This window comes from Suillus fuscotomentosus (assembly GCF_016647785.1).
Source record: "Suillus fuscotomentosus strain FC203 chromosome Unknown F5891scaffold_245, whole genome shotgun sequence".
In the NCBI taxonomy this organism is placed as follows: domain Eukaryota; kingdom Fungi; phylum Basidiomycota; class Agaricomycetes; order Boletales; family Suillaceae; genus Suillus; species Suillus fuscotomentosus.
In genome coordinates, this window is record NW_024539757.1 from 33,812 (window position 1) to 49,431 (window position 15,620).

General features: G+C 49.4%; 3 protein-coding genes across 3 annotated transcripts; 2 read left to right on the forward strand and 1 right to left on the reverse strand.

Annotated features, from left to right (window-relative positions):
• Positions 1-47: 47 nt before the first annotated feature.
• Positions 48-3,204, forward strand: F5891DRAFT_967930 (uncharacterized protein; the record flags this gene model as incomplete). The annotated part of the gene is made up of 5 exons (XM_041376285.1): positions 48-557; positions 612-902; positions 954-1,265; positions 1,386-2,802; positions 2,855-3,204. 5 exons carry the CDS (start codon positions 48-50, stop codon positions 3,202-3,204), a joined length of 2,880 nt encoding a protein of 959 aa, XP_041216690.1.
• Positions 3,205-6,511: 3,307 nt separating this feature from the next.
• Positions 6,512-9,084, forward strand: F5891DRAFT_988747 (uncharacterized protein; the record flags this gene model as incomplete). Its single annotated transcript, XM_041378027.1, has 10 exons — positions 6,512-6,883; positions 6,924-7,458; positions 7,518-7,690; positions 7,764-7,798; positions 7,836-8,206; positions 8,256-8,293; positions 8,352-8,537; positions 8,585-8,731; positions 8,780-8,922; positions 9,015-9,084. 10 exons carry the CDS (start codon positions 6,512-6,514, stop codon positions 9,082-9,084), a joined length of 2,070 nt encoding a protein of 689 aa, XP_041216691.1.
• A 1,120-nt stretch (positions 9,085-10,204) lies between these two features.
• Positions 10,205-11,759, reverse strand: F5891DRAFT_1200599 (uncharacterized protein; the record flags this gene model as incomplete). Its single annotated transcript, XM_041368841.1, has 8 exons — positions 10,205-10,325; positions 10,377-10,531; positions 10,582-10,773; positions 10,819-10,957; positions 11,007-11,197; positions 11,247-11,355; positions 11,408-11,542; positions 11,596-11,759. The coding sequence occupies 8 exons, from the start codon at positions 11,757-11,759 to the stop codon at positions 10,205-10,207; spliced, it is 1,206 nt and encodes a 401-aa protein (XP_041216692.1).
• Between the last annotated feature and the right edge of the window lie 3,861 nt (positions 11,760-15,620).

The window sequence follows — 15,620 nt, forward strand, 5'->3', positions numbered from 1 at the left end:
ATTGGGCTTCTCACGACTCATGAGTGTCGGACTTTGCGAGGACCATCATGTCCAATTTCCAGTGTCCTTCATGCGGTAAAGCCAGTTTCAGAGATCAGGTTGCTGTTGCTCGTCACATGAGCCAGCCTCGCTCAGGATGTAGCACCTGGCTACAGGATTTAATACGTCTGCGGGACCTATCTGACGATTCTATGAATACAGATGACTTGGACGGACCGAATATTCCCGGTGGTGGGCCTCAGGCTGAGGTTGAGTTCACATTCGGAGATAGAGACGAGTCATTTGAAGGTAGCGGTGAGAGTGGTGGCCAGGCCTCTGAGGAGGGATTACTTCCGAATGGTGCCTCAGATTTCGTCGACCAATATCCCGAATCTTCTCGGACGTATGGCATGGGGTACACCTTCCTCGACTTATTCAATTCTGATGAGAATAGTGTGTACCGTGCCAAGAATCCCTATTACCCATTCAGTGGCCGGAAGGATTGGGAGATTGCATCGTGGTTACTGCGCTCAGGATTGAGCATGGGGAAGATAGACAGTTTTTTATCACTCGACATAGTAAGCAAATTGTTTCATTTTCATTACAATTCCGATGATAAGTCTTTTGTCAAGATTAAGGGTCTTCCAATATCTTTTTCCTCGGCCAAGGAACTGCGAGGCAGAGCAGAAATGTTGCCCAGTGGTCCACGCTGGATGTCCCAAGTGCTCTCTACGAGTCATCCCACCAAATCACCCGTCGTTTTGTACTGGCGTGATCCCTTGGACTGTATTTCAGCCATTCTGAATCATCCCTTTTTTCACGATCGGTTAGACTTCACGCCTCGCAGGGTCTATATTACTGCACAACGCTTGTGTCGTGTATATTCAGAATGGATGACAGGCGATGACGCATGGAATATGCAGGTATATATTCATGTTTTGCACCAGTCGCTGAACTTAATGGTTTCTCAACAGTCTGCCCTATCCAAAGGCGCAACACTCCTTGGAACCATTCTATCATCCGACAAAACGAATATATCCACGATGACGGGTGACAGAGTTGCACACCCGCTTCTCGTCAGCCTTGCGAATATCAACATGTCCACACGACTCAAGACATCGTCCAACTCCTTTGTACTCACCGCCTTGCTCCCCGTACCTAAATTTATACATAAGAATAAACGCATGCGAGGTGTACTCGAGGATCGCTTAATTCATGAATGTTTAGATATCGTCCTGCGTCCACTCAAGCAGGCTGCACGTGAAGGAGTCATGTTATCAGACCCTGTTGGACATAGCCGCTATTGTTTTACCCCCCTGGCAAGCTATATTGTCGACACTCCAGAGGCTATGATGCTAGCTACTGTCGGTGGGAAAACATCTCCGGTCACCATGGCCATGTTCAAGCAGTTCGGAGACCCTTTCCGTCACGAACCTCGCACGAAATCAACCACACTTGCACAGCTGGCTGTCGTTCAAACAAGGGCAGATCCCAACGATATTGAAGCCTTCTTTCGCGAAGCGCAGAAATTTCGCCTGAACGGTGTCTCTAAACCTTTCTGGCAGGACTGGACCCTTGGTGAACCGTCTCATTTCCTCACTCCAGAATTTCTGCATCTCATTCACCGAGAATTCTACGATCACGACGTCAAGTGGATGATTTGTGCGGTCGGGGATATGGAAATTGATTTCCGGTTTTCTGTGTTGCAGCCCGTCACTGGCTTTCGTCATTTTTACGGTGGTATCTCCAAGCTAAAACAGGTTACAGGTCGAACTCAACGTGACATTCAGCGTTCGATCGTTGCAGTCAGTGCGGACGCAGCACCTAGTGCTGTGATCACTGCTGTCCGAGCATTGATGGAATTTCGGTATCTCATCCAGTCACCACGTATTGATGAAGACGACATCAAGCGCATTTCTGGAGCCCTCGATGAATTTCACGCCAATAAACACGCTATCACAGCTGGAGGATTTCGTCGAGGCAACAAGAACAAAGTTATCGATAACTGGTACATTCCAAAATTGGAGCTCATGCAGAGTATAGTTCCCAGCATCCGCAACACTGGTGTCGCCATGCAATGGACTGCAGACACAACAGAGCATGCACACATTACAGAGATTAAAGACCCCGCACGATCAAGCAACAACAACAACTATGATCCTCAAATTTGTCGACATCTCGACCGGGTTGATAAGTGCCGTCGCTTTGACCTTGCAATGAGTCTCGTGGATGGTATGGCAAGCTCGAGGCTACAGGATGACAATATTGGTGATGATGTTGACTTTGATGCGGATGATGATGATGACCTCCCCACGGAATTTACGGCCACTATAAAATGTCCTGGACATTCGCGCCCAATCACCAATTACTTTGCGATTGCGAAGATCCTCCAGCATAAGGAGGTTGGGACTGTCCCTCTGCCATTGCGCACATTCGTCATCGGACGCACGGCCTATCATCTCACATATTCCCCATCCATCAGATCCATCTCCATCAACGATGCTGCTATCAAATTCGGCCTTCCTGACTTACGGCTGGCCATTGCTGATTTTCTTCGTCGCGAAGCTACCCACGGACAGAATTATGTCCACACAATTGGGGGAGCCAGGAGGGCTGGACCTACTGCTTCCCTGCCATTTGATAAAATTCAAATCTGGTTCAAACTTCGCCTACAGGACACAGAGTTTCACGACAGTAGCATCATACGGCCCGCGCAGACCCTGAATTGTGTGCCGCCTTCTGATGTCTGGAACTCTGGTAGGTACGACTCAGCTATTGTGAACAACGAGTCAGGGTGCCTTTGGCCTGCTCATGGTCTTCGTGGTATGTTACAACCTTCTATCATGCTGAATACATTCTCACTGTTATCTTTCAGGTCACACAATTGGTCAAATTAGACTTATCATGCGTCCAGTTGGAAGAATCAACACGGATTGGTCATGGGAGGACCGTTTCCTTGTCTATATGTACCGGTTTGATGGTACAACAAGCACTCGTGATCCTGCCACACAGTTGCACTCGATCAGAAGGGCGAAACGTTCCAACGGTACATTAGTGGGCGATATTATACCACTGACGCAGATCAAGGCTCCTGTTAATCTCATTCCTCGCTTTGGAGCCAGTGCAGACAGCCGTTTTACCTCACAGAACAGCATGGAGCACGCGTCAGAGTTTTGGGTAAATAAATTTTGGGACAAGAACACATTCTTTCCGCTCTCTATGTAGCTTCCTGCCTGTATTTTTAACTTTTGTGCTATTGGTTGTCAACGAGCTTCTTTCTGATATATTCTTAGTTCAACGAGCATTGATGGATGTAGTGACGCCGTGCGATAAGGGCATCTTGTTGCTCCCACCGTTGTCATATTATAGCTTAGAGTATACCGAACAAATGCCACCTCAGTTCTTTTTCAGGACGGGCGGCTACGGAATAAAGTTGTCGTCATTGGTCTCGCTCCCTGCCGCTGTTTCAGGCGATGCCCTTACAATGAACAAGTACACGGCCGAGGAACTAAATCGTCTAGTTACGCAGGAAGATGAACCCTCTAATTCGCAATCGCTAGGACACATGCTCTCTCATATCTTTCAGCCTTTCAGCATACCTCTACCGGATCTATCTACGCTCCAGATCCCACTCAAAAACATCCTTTATCACAACGAACGTACCAAAGCAAAATTCAGCAAAAATTCACCAGATGACCTGGTGCCATTGTACGATACTGATGCGCAGCTATGGAACTGGGACCTTCCAACTCTTGCTCCCACAAACGAATCTGAATCAACAACTCACTCTCAACCACCTGAAAGCTTAGATTCGGAGGGCAATGCAGGGACCGGCGAAACCGCAAAAGCAACTCACGAAGAAATTTTCTCATCATTCTTCAACGCTTTGGCTATCTGCTTAGCGAAGGCAGAGCCCAAACTACTAGCCAACCCCACTGCGACGCGCACGTGGACTGCGGCCCACGCACATAAAGCATTACCTGGTAGTGAGGTGAAGCGGAAACCCGATCTCCTCTTGTCAGACGAGATCACAGCAAATTGGGGGAATATCAGGGTATCGGCTGAGCTGACGCACAGTTCATATCAACCTGCGTTGCGACTCGTGAAAGCTGCTGATAGTCATGCATATCTCATGCTGAGCGAGCAGCCTTGGAGGCGCTTTGCGCTTGTACTATCACTCACCAACGAGTACCGGGAGCTCAGAGTCCTTTTCTACGATCATGCCGGTGGTGTCGTGTCCCCTGCCTTCAATATCTACCGAAAACCAAGCATTGTTGCTCACATTATTGCTGCCCTTCGTTTCGGCAGCCTCGAGTGCATAGGCTATGACTTGACAGTCTCCTTCACAAGACACATTTCTCCTCCCCAACGCCATGCCAATAACTATCGTCCGATCAAGAACCTCCCTGCCAAACGGCAACCTGCAGATCACGTCATGGCTGCAGCCACGTCTGAGCTCCCTTATCCACCACCCGGTGATGTTGAGGGTGCACCAAGCGCTGTCATCGAGACGATATATCCCGACTCAGAGCCCGAGTCCGAGCCAGAGCCAGAGCCAGAGCTAGAGCCAGAGCCAGAGCCAGAGTCCGAGTCCGAGTCCGAGTCAGAGCCGCATGCTGACGATGGTATGCACGTTTCTATGAAGAATCTGGAGGATCCCCACCTGGTACAAGCCACTGCCATCTCCAGCGCCCCCCTTCTCAACCTCGCATCCCAAGCGCCTGAGGAGCCTGACAGTATCTATTCTGCTACACCCCATCCTTCACAATTCCCGTATTCAGCTCAGTCACCTGAACCGTGTGGCAAAATTCGTGTCAGGGACACGATCTACACAATCACAAGGATCCTGTTTGCGAGTCGCGGCCTTGTTAGTCGCGGAACTGTCTGCTACTTGGTCTCTTTGGACGATAAGGAATTCATCATCAAAGACCATTGGGTTCAGGGTAAGGAGGATCAGGTGATCTTGAATGAGATCGAAATGTTGAAGCGCATGTCTGGCGTCCCTGGCGTTCCCGAGTTGGTGGATTGGTGGGTGGTTGAAAGGTCGAATGGAGAACCCGATGTGACCAGCAAATATCGAAAACAACCGCAGCGCCTAAGTATTGCAGGGACCAGTCACTCACACGTTCGACTTGTCTTGACGCCCTGCGCTCGCCCCCTGCATATGTTCCGAACTCTTAAAGAGTTTGTGAAAGCGCTGAGGGACATTGTCATCAGTAAAGTGTTTTTTTTGATTGGCAATCTTTGAACTGACATATCTAATTTCAGTTCAACGCACGGCGGTGGAGGAACGCAAGGTTCTACACCGCGACTGCAGCTTAAATAACGCAATGATTGTAGATCTGTTAGGAGGTGGTAGTAAAGGGTTTCTAATTGACTGGGAGTTCGCAGTGCGCATCAACCCAGATCTGAAGTATGCCATCGGTGGTACGGTAAGTGCGTTCAGTTAATTACAGTACGTCTAGTACTGATCTGTTCGTCCAATCTACAGGGAACAATCCCGTTCATGTCTCGCGGGCTTCTTGCCCAACTCTCAGATGCACAACAGGCAGCGCTGGGTGGAAAGAAACCGAAATATATCCCGAAAACGTCTTCAAACGCTTTGGCGTTGCCTGTATCGCATGTCATTCAATGCTTTTCAGACGACCTCGAATCACTTTTCTTCGTCTTCATCTGGATTTGCATCAAATTCTGTGGCCCCCATGGCCAGGTACGCCAGGATATGATAGGAAACTCAATACCTGATCGCTGGAACAACATGGACCTCGAATCCTGCGCGGCCTTCAAGGGCAATTTTTTCGCAACTAAGAAGGAGGAACGCCGTCTTGTAGACGAGATCCATCCTTACTTCAAAGACTTAATCCCTCTCGCCAAGGAGTGGCGTACGGCTTTGAAGGACAACATGGAGAACCCTGTTTCCTTCAACACCATCCTTACATTATTGAACACTCATCTTGACCGCCTTCCGGATGACGAGGAGCTCATTTCCACTGTCGAGACGCTCAGAAAATCTGCTGCTATTCTCGCAGACCGTGTCGAGAAGCGTGCCGCTTCGCAATCGTTCCCCATGGAATTACCCAAGCGTCGGAAGGCTGATGGTATTTCGGAGACTGACAACGAGTCAGACGGTTAGCATACATACAGGCTGATTATTCAATGTAAACATCGTTTTTCATTACTACTTTGTTGTACTCTCATTCTCACGTTGACCCGATGTACTGCGTTTTTGGTTGTTGTGACTTGTATGACTTATAAATTATGTTTCTTGGCAACTTGACTTCACACATTTATTCTCATCAAGATGAGTCACTCAAAACATGCAGCATTGATTATTACATGGTACGCGCTTCAGTGTGATGTTGCACGCATTTTTGAAATGTAATACTGTCCATTACTCGCATCAAGGCCGTTCTGTTGGTCCACCCGGCGCCGAGACATGATATTATTATATAAAAGACTGGTGAGTTTGCGACTTGATGAATTGCTAGACTCAGGCTTCACCTCTTTCTCTATCCTCTGTGTAGTTGCAATCATGCCTCCTCGTGCTATTAACAGCCCCAAGAAGAAGAGGTCGAAGCGCAAAGGCTCAGATGCTTCAACTGGCAGGGCAGGTGTACCCAAAAAATCTCGTCAGGCTACGGACCTCACCGAAACACTCAGCGTACCACTTGTTTCCCTTGGCCTTGCTGAAGTTGAAGATGGTGCTCCACGACGTTCTGGCCGCCCCAATGCAGGGACCGGAGGTAGGAACAGCCAGCTAGAAAAGATTGGTGCAGTCCTTGAGTCTCAGTCTCGAAGTCGTCCTCCCAAGGGCTCCACGTCCCTCAGTCCTAATATCCCAGTGAACCCTCAGGCTCCGGAACCAGCTCGTAAAGGACGGAAGGGTCGTTCAAAGGTCAGGCATGTAAGTATTCATTTTTACTAATGCTGATGTTTGCATTCAGGCGGTTCCTCCGCCTTATAGTTCACTCACGGTTACCAATGGTCCTGCGAGCATTGATAACACAGGTCCTGGTCTTTCAATGCACCAACCTGGCGGAAGGTTTGGTTTCGTTGCTCCTCCTAGTGCTGGCCGTAGTCTTCACGAGGCTAACAATCCACATGTCGCTGTTGGCTCGAAGGCTGTCAAGAAGCGTGCTACGAAAGTAGCTCGTGATCCAAACCCACGCAATATCATACCGCCACTCACCACCTTCGTGGAACAAAACTTGGATCCGGCCCTTTTCGAGGAGGACAACAATGTCAGGTGTCAACCTATACTGCGAGAATCCCAGCTATTGAACAGTGGACCCAAAGTCAGCAGCACCAACGACAGCGATGACGAAGACGAGGACGAGGACGAGGACGAGGATGGAGACGAGGATGAGGACGAGGATGGGGATGAGGACGAGGATGGGGAGAGGGAAGAGGACGAGGATGAGTCAGACGAGGATGAGCACACCAATGAGAATGGGTACCAACGTCACAATGGCCATCCAGGTAATTTCCTTTATCGTACTGAGATCCACCTGATGTTGTTCCCTCTTTCAATCTTACAGGCTTCTCAAACGAATCGCTACTTTCGCAGCCTCGAGTCATTCGTCATCTCTCACCTGAATTCGATTTTCAGTACTCCCGCGATGAGGATGATGCGGCTGCTCAGACGAGCCTCAATAAAAACACTGTAGCAAACTCTCAATCCTCGACCGTCCACCAGAACAGTGACTCCCAGGTATGCTGACATGGATTTACTGGCATTGCACTTATTCTTTTTGCTCTTAAGGGCTCTCTGGATCCTTTGGTAGGAGTGCAACGGCAACAACAGACACAATGTTCTGAGGTGAGCAAATGGTTTTTATTCTGAACGAGGCTCACAGTGATCGTTTGCATACCTCGAAGCCTAGCGACGTATTGGAGTCCCACCACAAGAAAAATGGCCAGCCCCGCCTTCCCGACCCTGAAACTCTTGAGCTGCTTCATCAAGTAGCCGAGCACGCTGATGACCAACAGGCTCCCCGGAGAAACAGAAAGATGAAACGGTCAGAAGACGGGCCCAAACCTACTCTATTAGCTTGGTACGGGCCGCGCTGGAAAAGCTTCCTTGAGCACACCAAGGGAGAATGTTGTGTGGAACACGCACTTGACGATCCGTTCCCGAGTTTTGTTGGTGATCTTCCAGGGTCAGTAACTGAAGTTCTCATCGCAACTTTAGTCATTTGGGACAAGGAAGGAAAACAATTCGAAGCTGGTGCGTGTTTGCTTCTTCTTGCGCTAATTTGTTTCATGTTGCAATCCAGGGGTTTGGCCGGAGCAAAAGTGTAACATGGCTCGATTGGTACGTGTTTCGCTCTCTTAATTTACAGTCTCGCTGATACAATAGGTCTTTATTGAAGTTATATGACGATCTTTCGACCTGGCGATCAGAACTCAAGAAAACTGCCATAGGCTTAGCACCTCTTGCATACTCACTTGTTCCCCCCGCATCAGTCCCCGCTCAAGAACGTGCAACGTGGGTCCAGAATGCTGCTTCGCAATTACTTTCGGAATCCGAGTTTTTACGGTTTGGATTGGATGCATTGGTGAGTGATTGTGCACTGACTCCGACGACATACATTAAAATCACTAGGGCAAAACAAGGAATTTCGCTCATCCTGGCCTTCGTGACGCAGTTATTGGATTCTTTTACACAGGGCTGTATCGAATTGCCCGGAAGAGGCCAGATATCTTTCGCAAGCAATTGCCCATCTCATGTTTGGCTTTGGTTTCCGCTGCGGTACTTTCTTACTTTCTGCCTTGACATCATGTATTGACATTTTTATAGTACAATTGTGTCCTCGACGGTCTCGTCAAAAACGGTCACGGCAAATCTTATCCCAAGTTCTCCGCCAAGGAATACGGCCCGATATACCGCCAGATGGTCAGAATGATCGATCAAATTCTTCAACATCCATATCACGGTCCCAGGTTAGTATCACAACTTCAGGAATGGGCTGAAACAGGATGGCAAGAACAACCTTTTTTTATTGAAATTTCGGATGCTGATTATTTTCACCCAGGGCCGCATGTCTAAAACTTGATGGCGCTGAGGAGACCAAACACACCCATCTACAAATCGTCCTCGACTAAGTCTTCGCATTCCTGTGTCCGAGTTACAGTACTACCATAGTTTGGGAGCCGTTTTTTGTTTCGTATTTTGCTACTACTAGTATACTGATGTTTCCGTACCACGTGATTGAATATATTGCCATCGTTCCTAAACACCTTGGGTGAACTGTACATAAATGAATGTGTGCACAATGATTGCTCTCTGAGTGCTCTGTGAGTGTCTGTACATACATAGACAGTGAAAAAATGTGCAATTTCACAGGTAGTTGTTATTTACTGGGTGGTCTGTGAGTATCTGTACAGAGATCCACAAAGTAAGGAGCTACTGTGACAAACTGGCTAGTAGGGACCAAGCTGTAGAGCTTGTGCGCTGTACAGCTCTGTACAGCTCTGTACAGATCATTCTGGTTTGCAGATGCTGACAGCTGCCCCCCATCCAATCACCAAGGTGTTAATGGGCGAAATCAAGTATTTATGACCGAAGTTGTGCTATTGTCTACAATAATTGGTATAGTTACATTTTGCTTCAGCAATTGCTGACGCCTGCATAGACTAAAACAATATAGTAGTGGGTCATACATTCCTTCGAGCCCTTATTGACCACTCGTCGAGTATATCATATATCACACCACCCATCAAAACCATTGCACTTTTTGCACCTCACGAGACGAGCGGCTTAGCTTCCTCATCTAATGACAAAGTTGCTGTTGGGTAATATCAGGTTTCTACCGATGTCATTCCGCTCTGCCTTAGCAATCACCCACCTGTACCAGACTGAGAGAATATGATGATTTGTCCGTGTCTCGTGAATTGGGCTACTAATTCGATATGTTCTAAGATCGCCGTCACCTGTCAGCCTCCTTGTGATTGTTAGCATGTACATAGAAGGAGAGAATATCCTGGCTTTTCCAATTATCACGCTAGATTTCCTCGTGCAGCCTACTAAACACATATGTGTATTATGCAGATACATTAACAACATGTCAAGAGAGGTACATAGGACCCTATGTGTTGTTTTCTCATGATACGAACACCAATATCGTAGGTCTTCACACATCAAACAAGCAAGCGGTAAATGCAAATCGACATTATATTGGGCAGGTTGCTATCTATTGTAAGAATAACTGGCCGAAGGGGTAAACTACTCGGAATTGAACAGTGCATCATCCAGTCGCGCCCTCTGCATCGCGAGAGCATTGACGGACATCTTGCCTTTCGCCGCATCACTAAGTTCTGTACGATGACTGGTACCAAAGACTTTCCTAATAAACAGTCAACGGCTTGTCAAATTGAAAGTATTGAAAATAATATACCTTGTCCACCATGTAAGCAACCGGTCAACGTTGCGCTGCGCTACTCGGCCAGGGGGGCGTTCAAAAAAGTCTACGATGTTGAACCAGAACTGCGTGTAATCAAAATCATCATCTATTGATCGCCACGAAGTCACTGATGAAAGTGCGAATCGCAACTACATAATTTGTTAGTACCTCGTAAGGACACGAAAAATTGACCACTTACTTGACATGATACATACGCGATCGAGCGGGCTGACACTTTATTCATCTTGATGATTTGCACCACGTGTGTTTTGACTTTCTTGCCCAAGGGATCCTTCTTCGCACATCTGTTATTTTCGATGATGTTAGCGCCATCACCATCGCCGGAAACGTCCTTTGCTGAGGAGGGGGATGTAAAGATAGCCTTGAATGCCTGCAAAAAGTGAGGTCTTTGTGAAGCTATCTATGTACGACGAACCTGAACTAAAAGCTTGCTTTTGAACAGACCTTCCTCGAGATTGTTCTGATCGGCAGTATATCCTGCGTAAAGGAACACCGGCCAAGACATTTCTGTCACGACATAGCCGTCCACGCGGTCCCGGATTCCTGCTCTGACGCTGGTGAACGGTTAGTGTCTTGAGATGTCATAAGTGTGATACTACTTACATTGGATCATTCCAGTCTAGCTCGGTTGGACAGAGCAATCTACCGCACGTGTCATGGGCAAATCCACGGCAGTGTTTGTCTTCGAGGTCGATGGGGGGATTGGGCCTCCACTCACGATTGACCCAATCTGGGATAAGGGTCTTAAGCTTTGAGGTATCATCCCCTCGAGCACTGTCGGCCCCGTGTCTAAGCTGAATGAAGATCCATCACAAGGTACTTATCGACAATGGCGAAACGCACCTTCTTTAACATGTGCATATAGTCATTGTATTCCATGTCAGAAACCTTTCTGTGAAACCACGGAAGGGTATTGTTGAGGATTATATAACCAAATTGTAGATGATCCTGACTGATATCAAACTAGTGAGTAACGCTCAGGAGATGGAGAGGTAAACACTGACACAAGAGTTATATTGTCGTCATCACTCTCGAGATCGCACCGCCTATCGTTCTCGGCTATCATGTCTTCGATGCTATCAAATAGAGCAACGATGCGCCTGATAGCTCGTCCTTGAGACATGAAGTAGTTTGTTTCCCTGATAACGGTTAGCGTGCAGAACTACATGATTATAGATGTCAACATTCATACCTTTGTTTCACCGCATGCCCTGACTCAAACACTTGCAGTTTCTCCTCCAATTCAGCAATTTTGCGCCTTTGTCGAGCACTATCAGACGTCGGCACCGCCATGGACGATGCCACGGAGGTCTGGGAGGATGCCTCGGGCTGCGGGATATCGTCCACCTGCGACATTAGCTTCAACGACGAGTAAAGGGAAAAGAGATTGAGGGAAAGGGAGGAGACTAGGGATGGATTTTGACTTCAAATAACTTCCACTCAATTTAACGGCCTTGCGCTGGTAGTACTATCCCTGGCAAGGGCAGCTACCCTAAATATGATTGTACGCCTATAATGGAAAGTTTCACACAGGCAACGGCGTTAATAATGTCAATACTCACCTTTTTCAGCGACGTGCAGCTTTCAAGGTTGCATGATGCTATTTCTAGCTCGCGGTCAATGTAAAACTTGTTCAGGTTCAGGGTGACGCACGTACTTGGGTCGGTGTCAATGTAGTCCCACGTCCAGTGGCTAGTATGGCTTGGACTCGGACATTCCAATGAATGCGAGAATTGAAGAAGGTTGCTGTGCAATGCAAAGTGAAAGAACAACATTGTGGAGCTCCGCTCTACGACACAGAAAATTTAAACTCCCAAGTCAGTCGTGCCCATATAACAAAGCCAGCAGAGCCTGAGGAGGCAGTACTCACCCCATCACCCCCCAACATTCTCCTAGCACTTTCCGTATGACTTGGCCCAAGAGTGTTACGCACTCAAATAGATCTGTTATGCGGAGCCCTAAGAGGGGCGTCGTCCGCTAACGTTCGTGACGTAACCGGAAGGGTCCGGTGTAGCGACTGAGACTGGCGACGTCGAGTCGGCAGATATCAGAGACGCGCGTGTCACGTGACTTCTAAGACGGATGTCTTCAAAGTCACTGACGTTCTCAAAGTAAGGACAGTCTTTGTCCGAACGATGAGGTGGTCGATCGAGGTAGACTTAGGCGCGATGAGCACCTAAGAAAAGATACTAGAGACTGAAGCTGAGGGGGCTTCAGAGGGAAGTATGTTCGAGGGAAGATTGAGTAGATTCAAGTTAGGGAATCTAGTACAGAGTGACCGACTACTTATACTAAGTGGAAAGGGTTAAGGGCAAGGCTACCGTACTGTAGGTAAGGGCAAAGGGGAAACGGAAAGGGTATAGGTACGATGGTGGCAGAGCCTGATTAGTGATGTAAGGTCGAATGCGGAATGAGACCGAGAAATGTTGGAACGAGCCAACGGTAAATGATACAATGTGCAGCATGCACGAGTCAAAGGAAAGATAAGACAAGATAAGGAAAGCCACATTGGTGGCACGAGTCAGAACGAGTCATAGCCCGAAGGCACGTGCGCACATTGGTGCGATAGGGGGGGATGAGGGACAGGAACGGTCCCGAGGATCCGGTCAACGGATAGTCGGTAGAGAAGTGCGAGCCGGAGGCATACGAGGGCGAGGACGAAGGGGAAAAATGATAGGGGGGCCATGTAGCCGATGTTACTTGTAACATTACCCCCGTTTCAAGGTAGAGTTCCACGAACTCTTTAATCGTCATCCAGAGGAACGTAGTCGTCCTGGTTGTTATACCATGCGGGGTCGAAGTCGAGGTCTTCGAGCCAGGAGGTGGCTTCGATTGCATTCTCTTCGCGTTCTTGCTCAAGGCGAGCAGCATCCTGGTCATACGCAGCTTCGAGCTGCTGCATGTCCCTGTAGAACCGGTCGGACGAGGTTCCACGACGAAGGATCTTCCTGCCGTCAAGTCGAGGGCAGAAAGGAGTGAGATGTTTTGGGGCAAATTGCCCACAAATGCGGCAGAAGTATTGCGCGCAGTGTTTCTGTTTGTGTCCGTAGACACGGCACTGGCGGCAGACAACGTTGCTGCGGTAGACCTGGGTGGTCTCGGTGGCATCACGACGTGCGTCGTTGATGGCGTCTTCCTGGGCTTCCTCGTGAGGGTAGTGCCTAGTGAAGTTCTGGGTGCGCGGGCGATGCGCATGGGAGAGGGGTAGTCCTAGGGACAAGATGGATCGTGCACGAGCACGGTGATTTCGGCGTTGCGGAGTGGGAAGGGGTTCCGGAGAACCAATAGAAAGGTGTGGGACCGCCTCGGTGGGTACCCAATCGTCGGGGTTGAGAACAGGTGGTTCGGGAGGGCATTCATCCAGCTCTGGGATGATGATAGAGATGGTGTCGGCATCGAGGACGGGGGAGGGGTTACGTGGAGCGTAGAGCTCACGTTCGTATTCATTATAGAGGCGGTCGATCTCGGGGTTGGTCAACTGGGTGACGTTGGGGATCTGCTCTGGTGATTCAGAGCGAGGTAGTTGGGGAAGGAAGGGGGTCGGAGCTCTGTCATAGACAGCACGCTCGACGACTGCAAGCGGGTCGGGAGGGGGATTAAATGCCCGCTCCTCCTCGACAGCCATGACAGCGGCATGGAAGTTCCTGAGTTCAAACAGATTTAGCAAGGCTCGCTTGATCTTGCCTTGGTTATATCTGGTCGAGACGGTGGATAGGGAAGTCTCCCTAGCCAGGTCGATCCTGGCGATATCGCCGGTGAGGGCATCGGTGGCCCTGAAGGCCTGGACGAGGTTCATGGTTATGTTGTCGTTGGTGCGGTTGAGATAGTTGTCGAGTCGGATTGCATACTGGGGATCGCAGATGACTGCTTCCCAGTAGGCCCGTTGCCTGTCTTGGACAACTGAGCGAAGGGATGGTCGTCGGAAGACGGTGTAGGAGGGCCTATCATGGCCATGCGTTGGCTGGCTCGTCGGGTCGGGGTCGGAGGCAGACGCATGAGAGGTAGCGGAACGGTGCGAGGAAACAGACGACGCTGAGACCAACATAGTGAAGCGTCTTTCCTTGGGTAGTGGTGTAGGTGGGGTATTGGGAAATGGGTCGCTGTTTGTCGATGGGTTTGGGTTTTGTGGGGCAGTGGCGATTGCGGATTCGTTGGCGATGGAAGGTTTTGGTATCGGTGTGGATGGGTTCGCTGGTGGGGTCAGCCCTAGTGTAGTGAGGGCGGTAGGAGAAGTTGCGGTGGCGGTTGTTGATCAACATGAGATGGCGATTGAAGCGATCTTGAGTCGCTTCTTATACGCCTTCAGGAGCTCCGCTGCGGACTTCAATTCTGTTTCGGGGAGCCACGTTCGTTCGGAGGCAGGATAGCCAACCCAAGACACGAGGTACCGGCGACGCGATCCGGTACCCTTGTGTTGGAGGATAGCTTCCACTTCGTAGTGTTCCTCTCCATCGATAAGATCAGGAGGAGGTTCGGTGAAATTCGGTCCATGCACGTCTGTCTCCTGATAGGAGGAAAGTTCTGAGGCATGGAACGTGGGGTGGATACGCCAGCTGGCAGGCAGCTTTAGCTGGAACGTGATGGGGGAGAGGACCTTCTGGATTGGGAAGGGTCCATATCGTTTCGGGGCGAGTTTCCTAGAAGGGAATCCGGTGATTAGGTTCGTGGCGGATAGCCACACCTTATCACCAACGTTCCATGGCTTGTAACGCTGGCCATAGGAACGATCAGCCATGCGTTGCTGCGCGAGGCTGTGGCATGCAAGGGCTTCTTCGCGGATCTTGGCGAGTGACTTGACTCGGTCTTCGGCGGTCGGTAGGGTAGAGTCGGGGAATAGATGGGGGATGCCTCGTGGTTCGTAGCCCATCATGAGATAGAAGGGAGAGGCATTTCTGGCAGAGTGTCGTCGGGAGTTATGAACAAATTTGGCCATAGGCAAGTGCTTTGCCCATTCGGAGGGAGTCGTCCGGCAGTAGATCCGGAGGTAGGTTTCGAGCTCTTGGTTGAGCCGTTCGGTCTGGCCATCTGTCTGAGGGTGGTAGGCAGTGGAAAGTGCGACTTGGTAGTCGAGGAGTCGTCCTAGCTCCTTTGCTAGCTTCGAGGCGAATTGGGGGCCTCGGTCCGAGATGATCTTGTCATAGAGTCCGAAGCGCATGAACACTTTCTTGAAGAAAAGTTCGGCTACTCCTTCCGCTGTGATGGTTTTTCTGCAAGGGC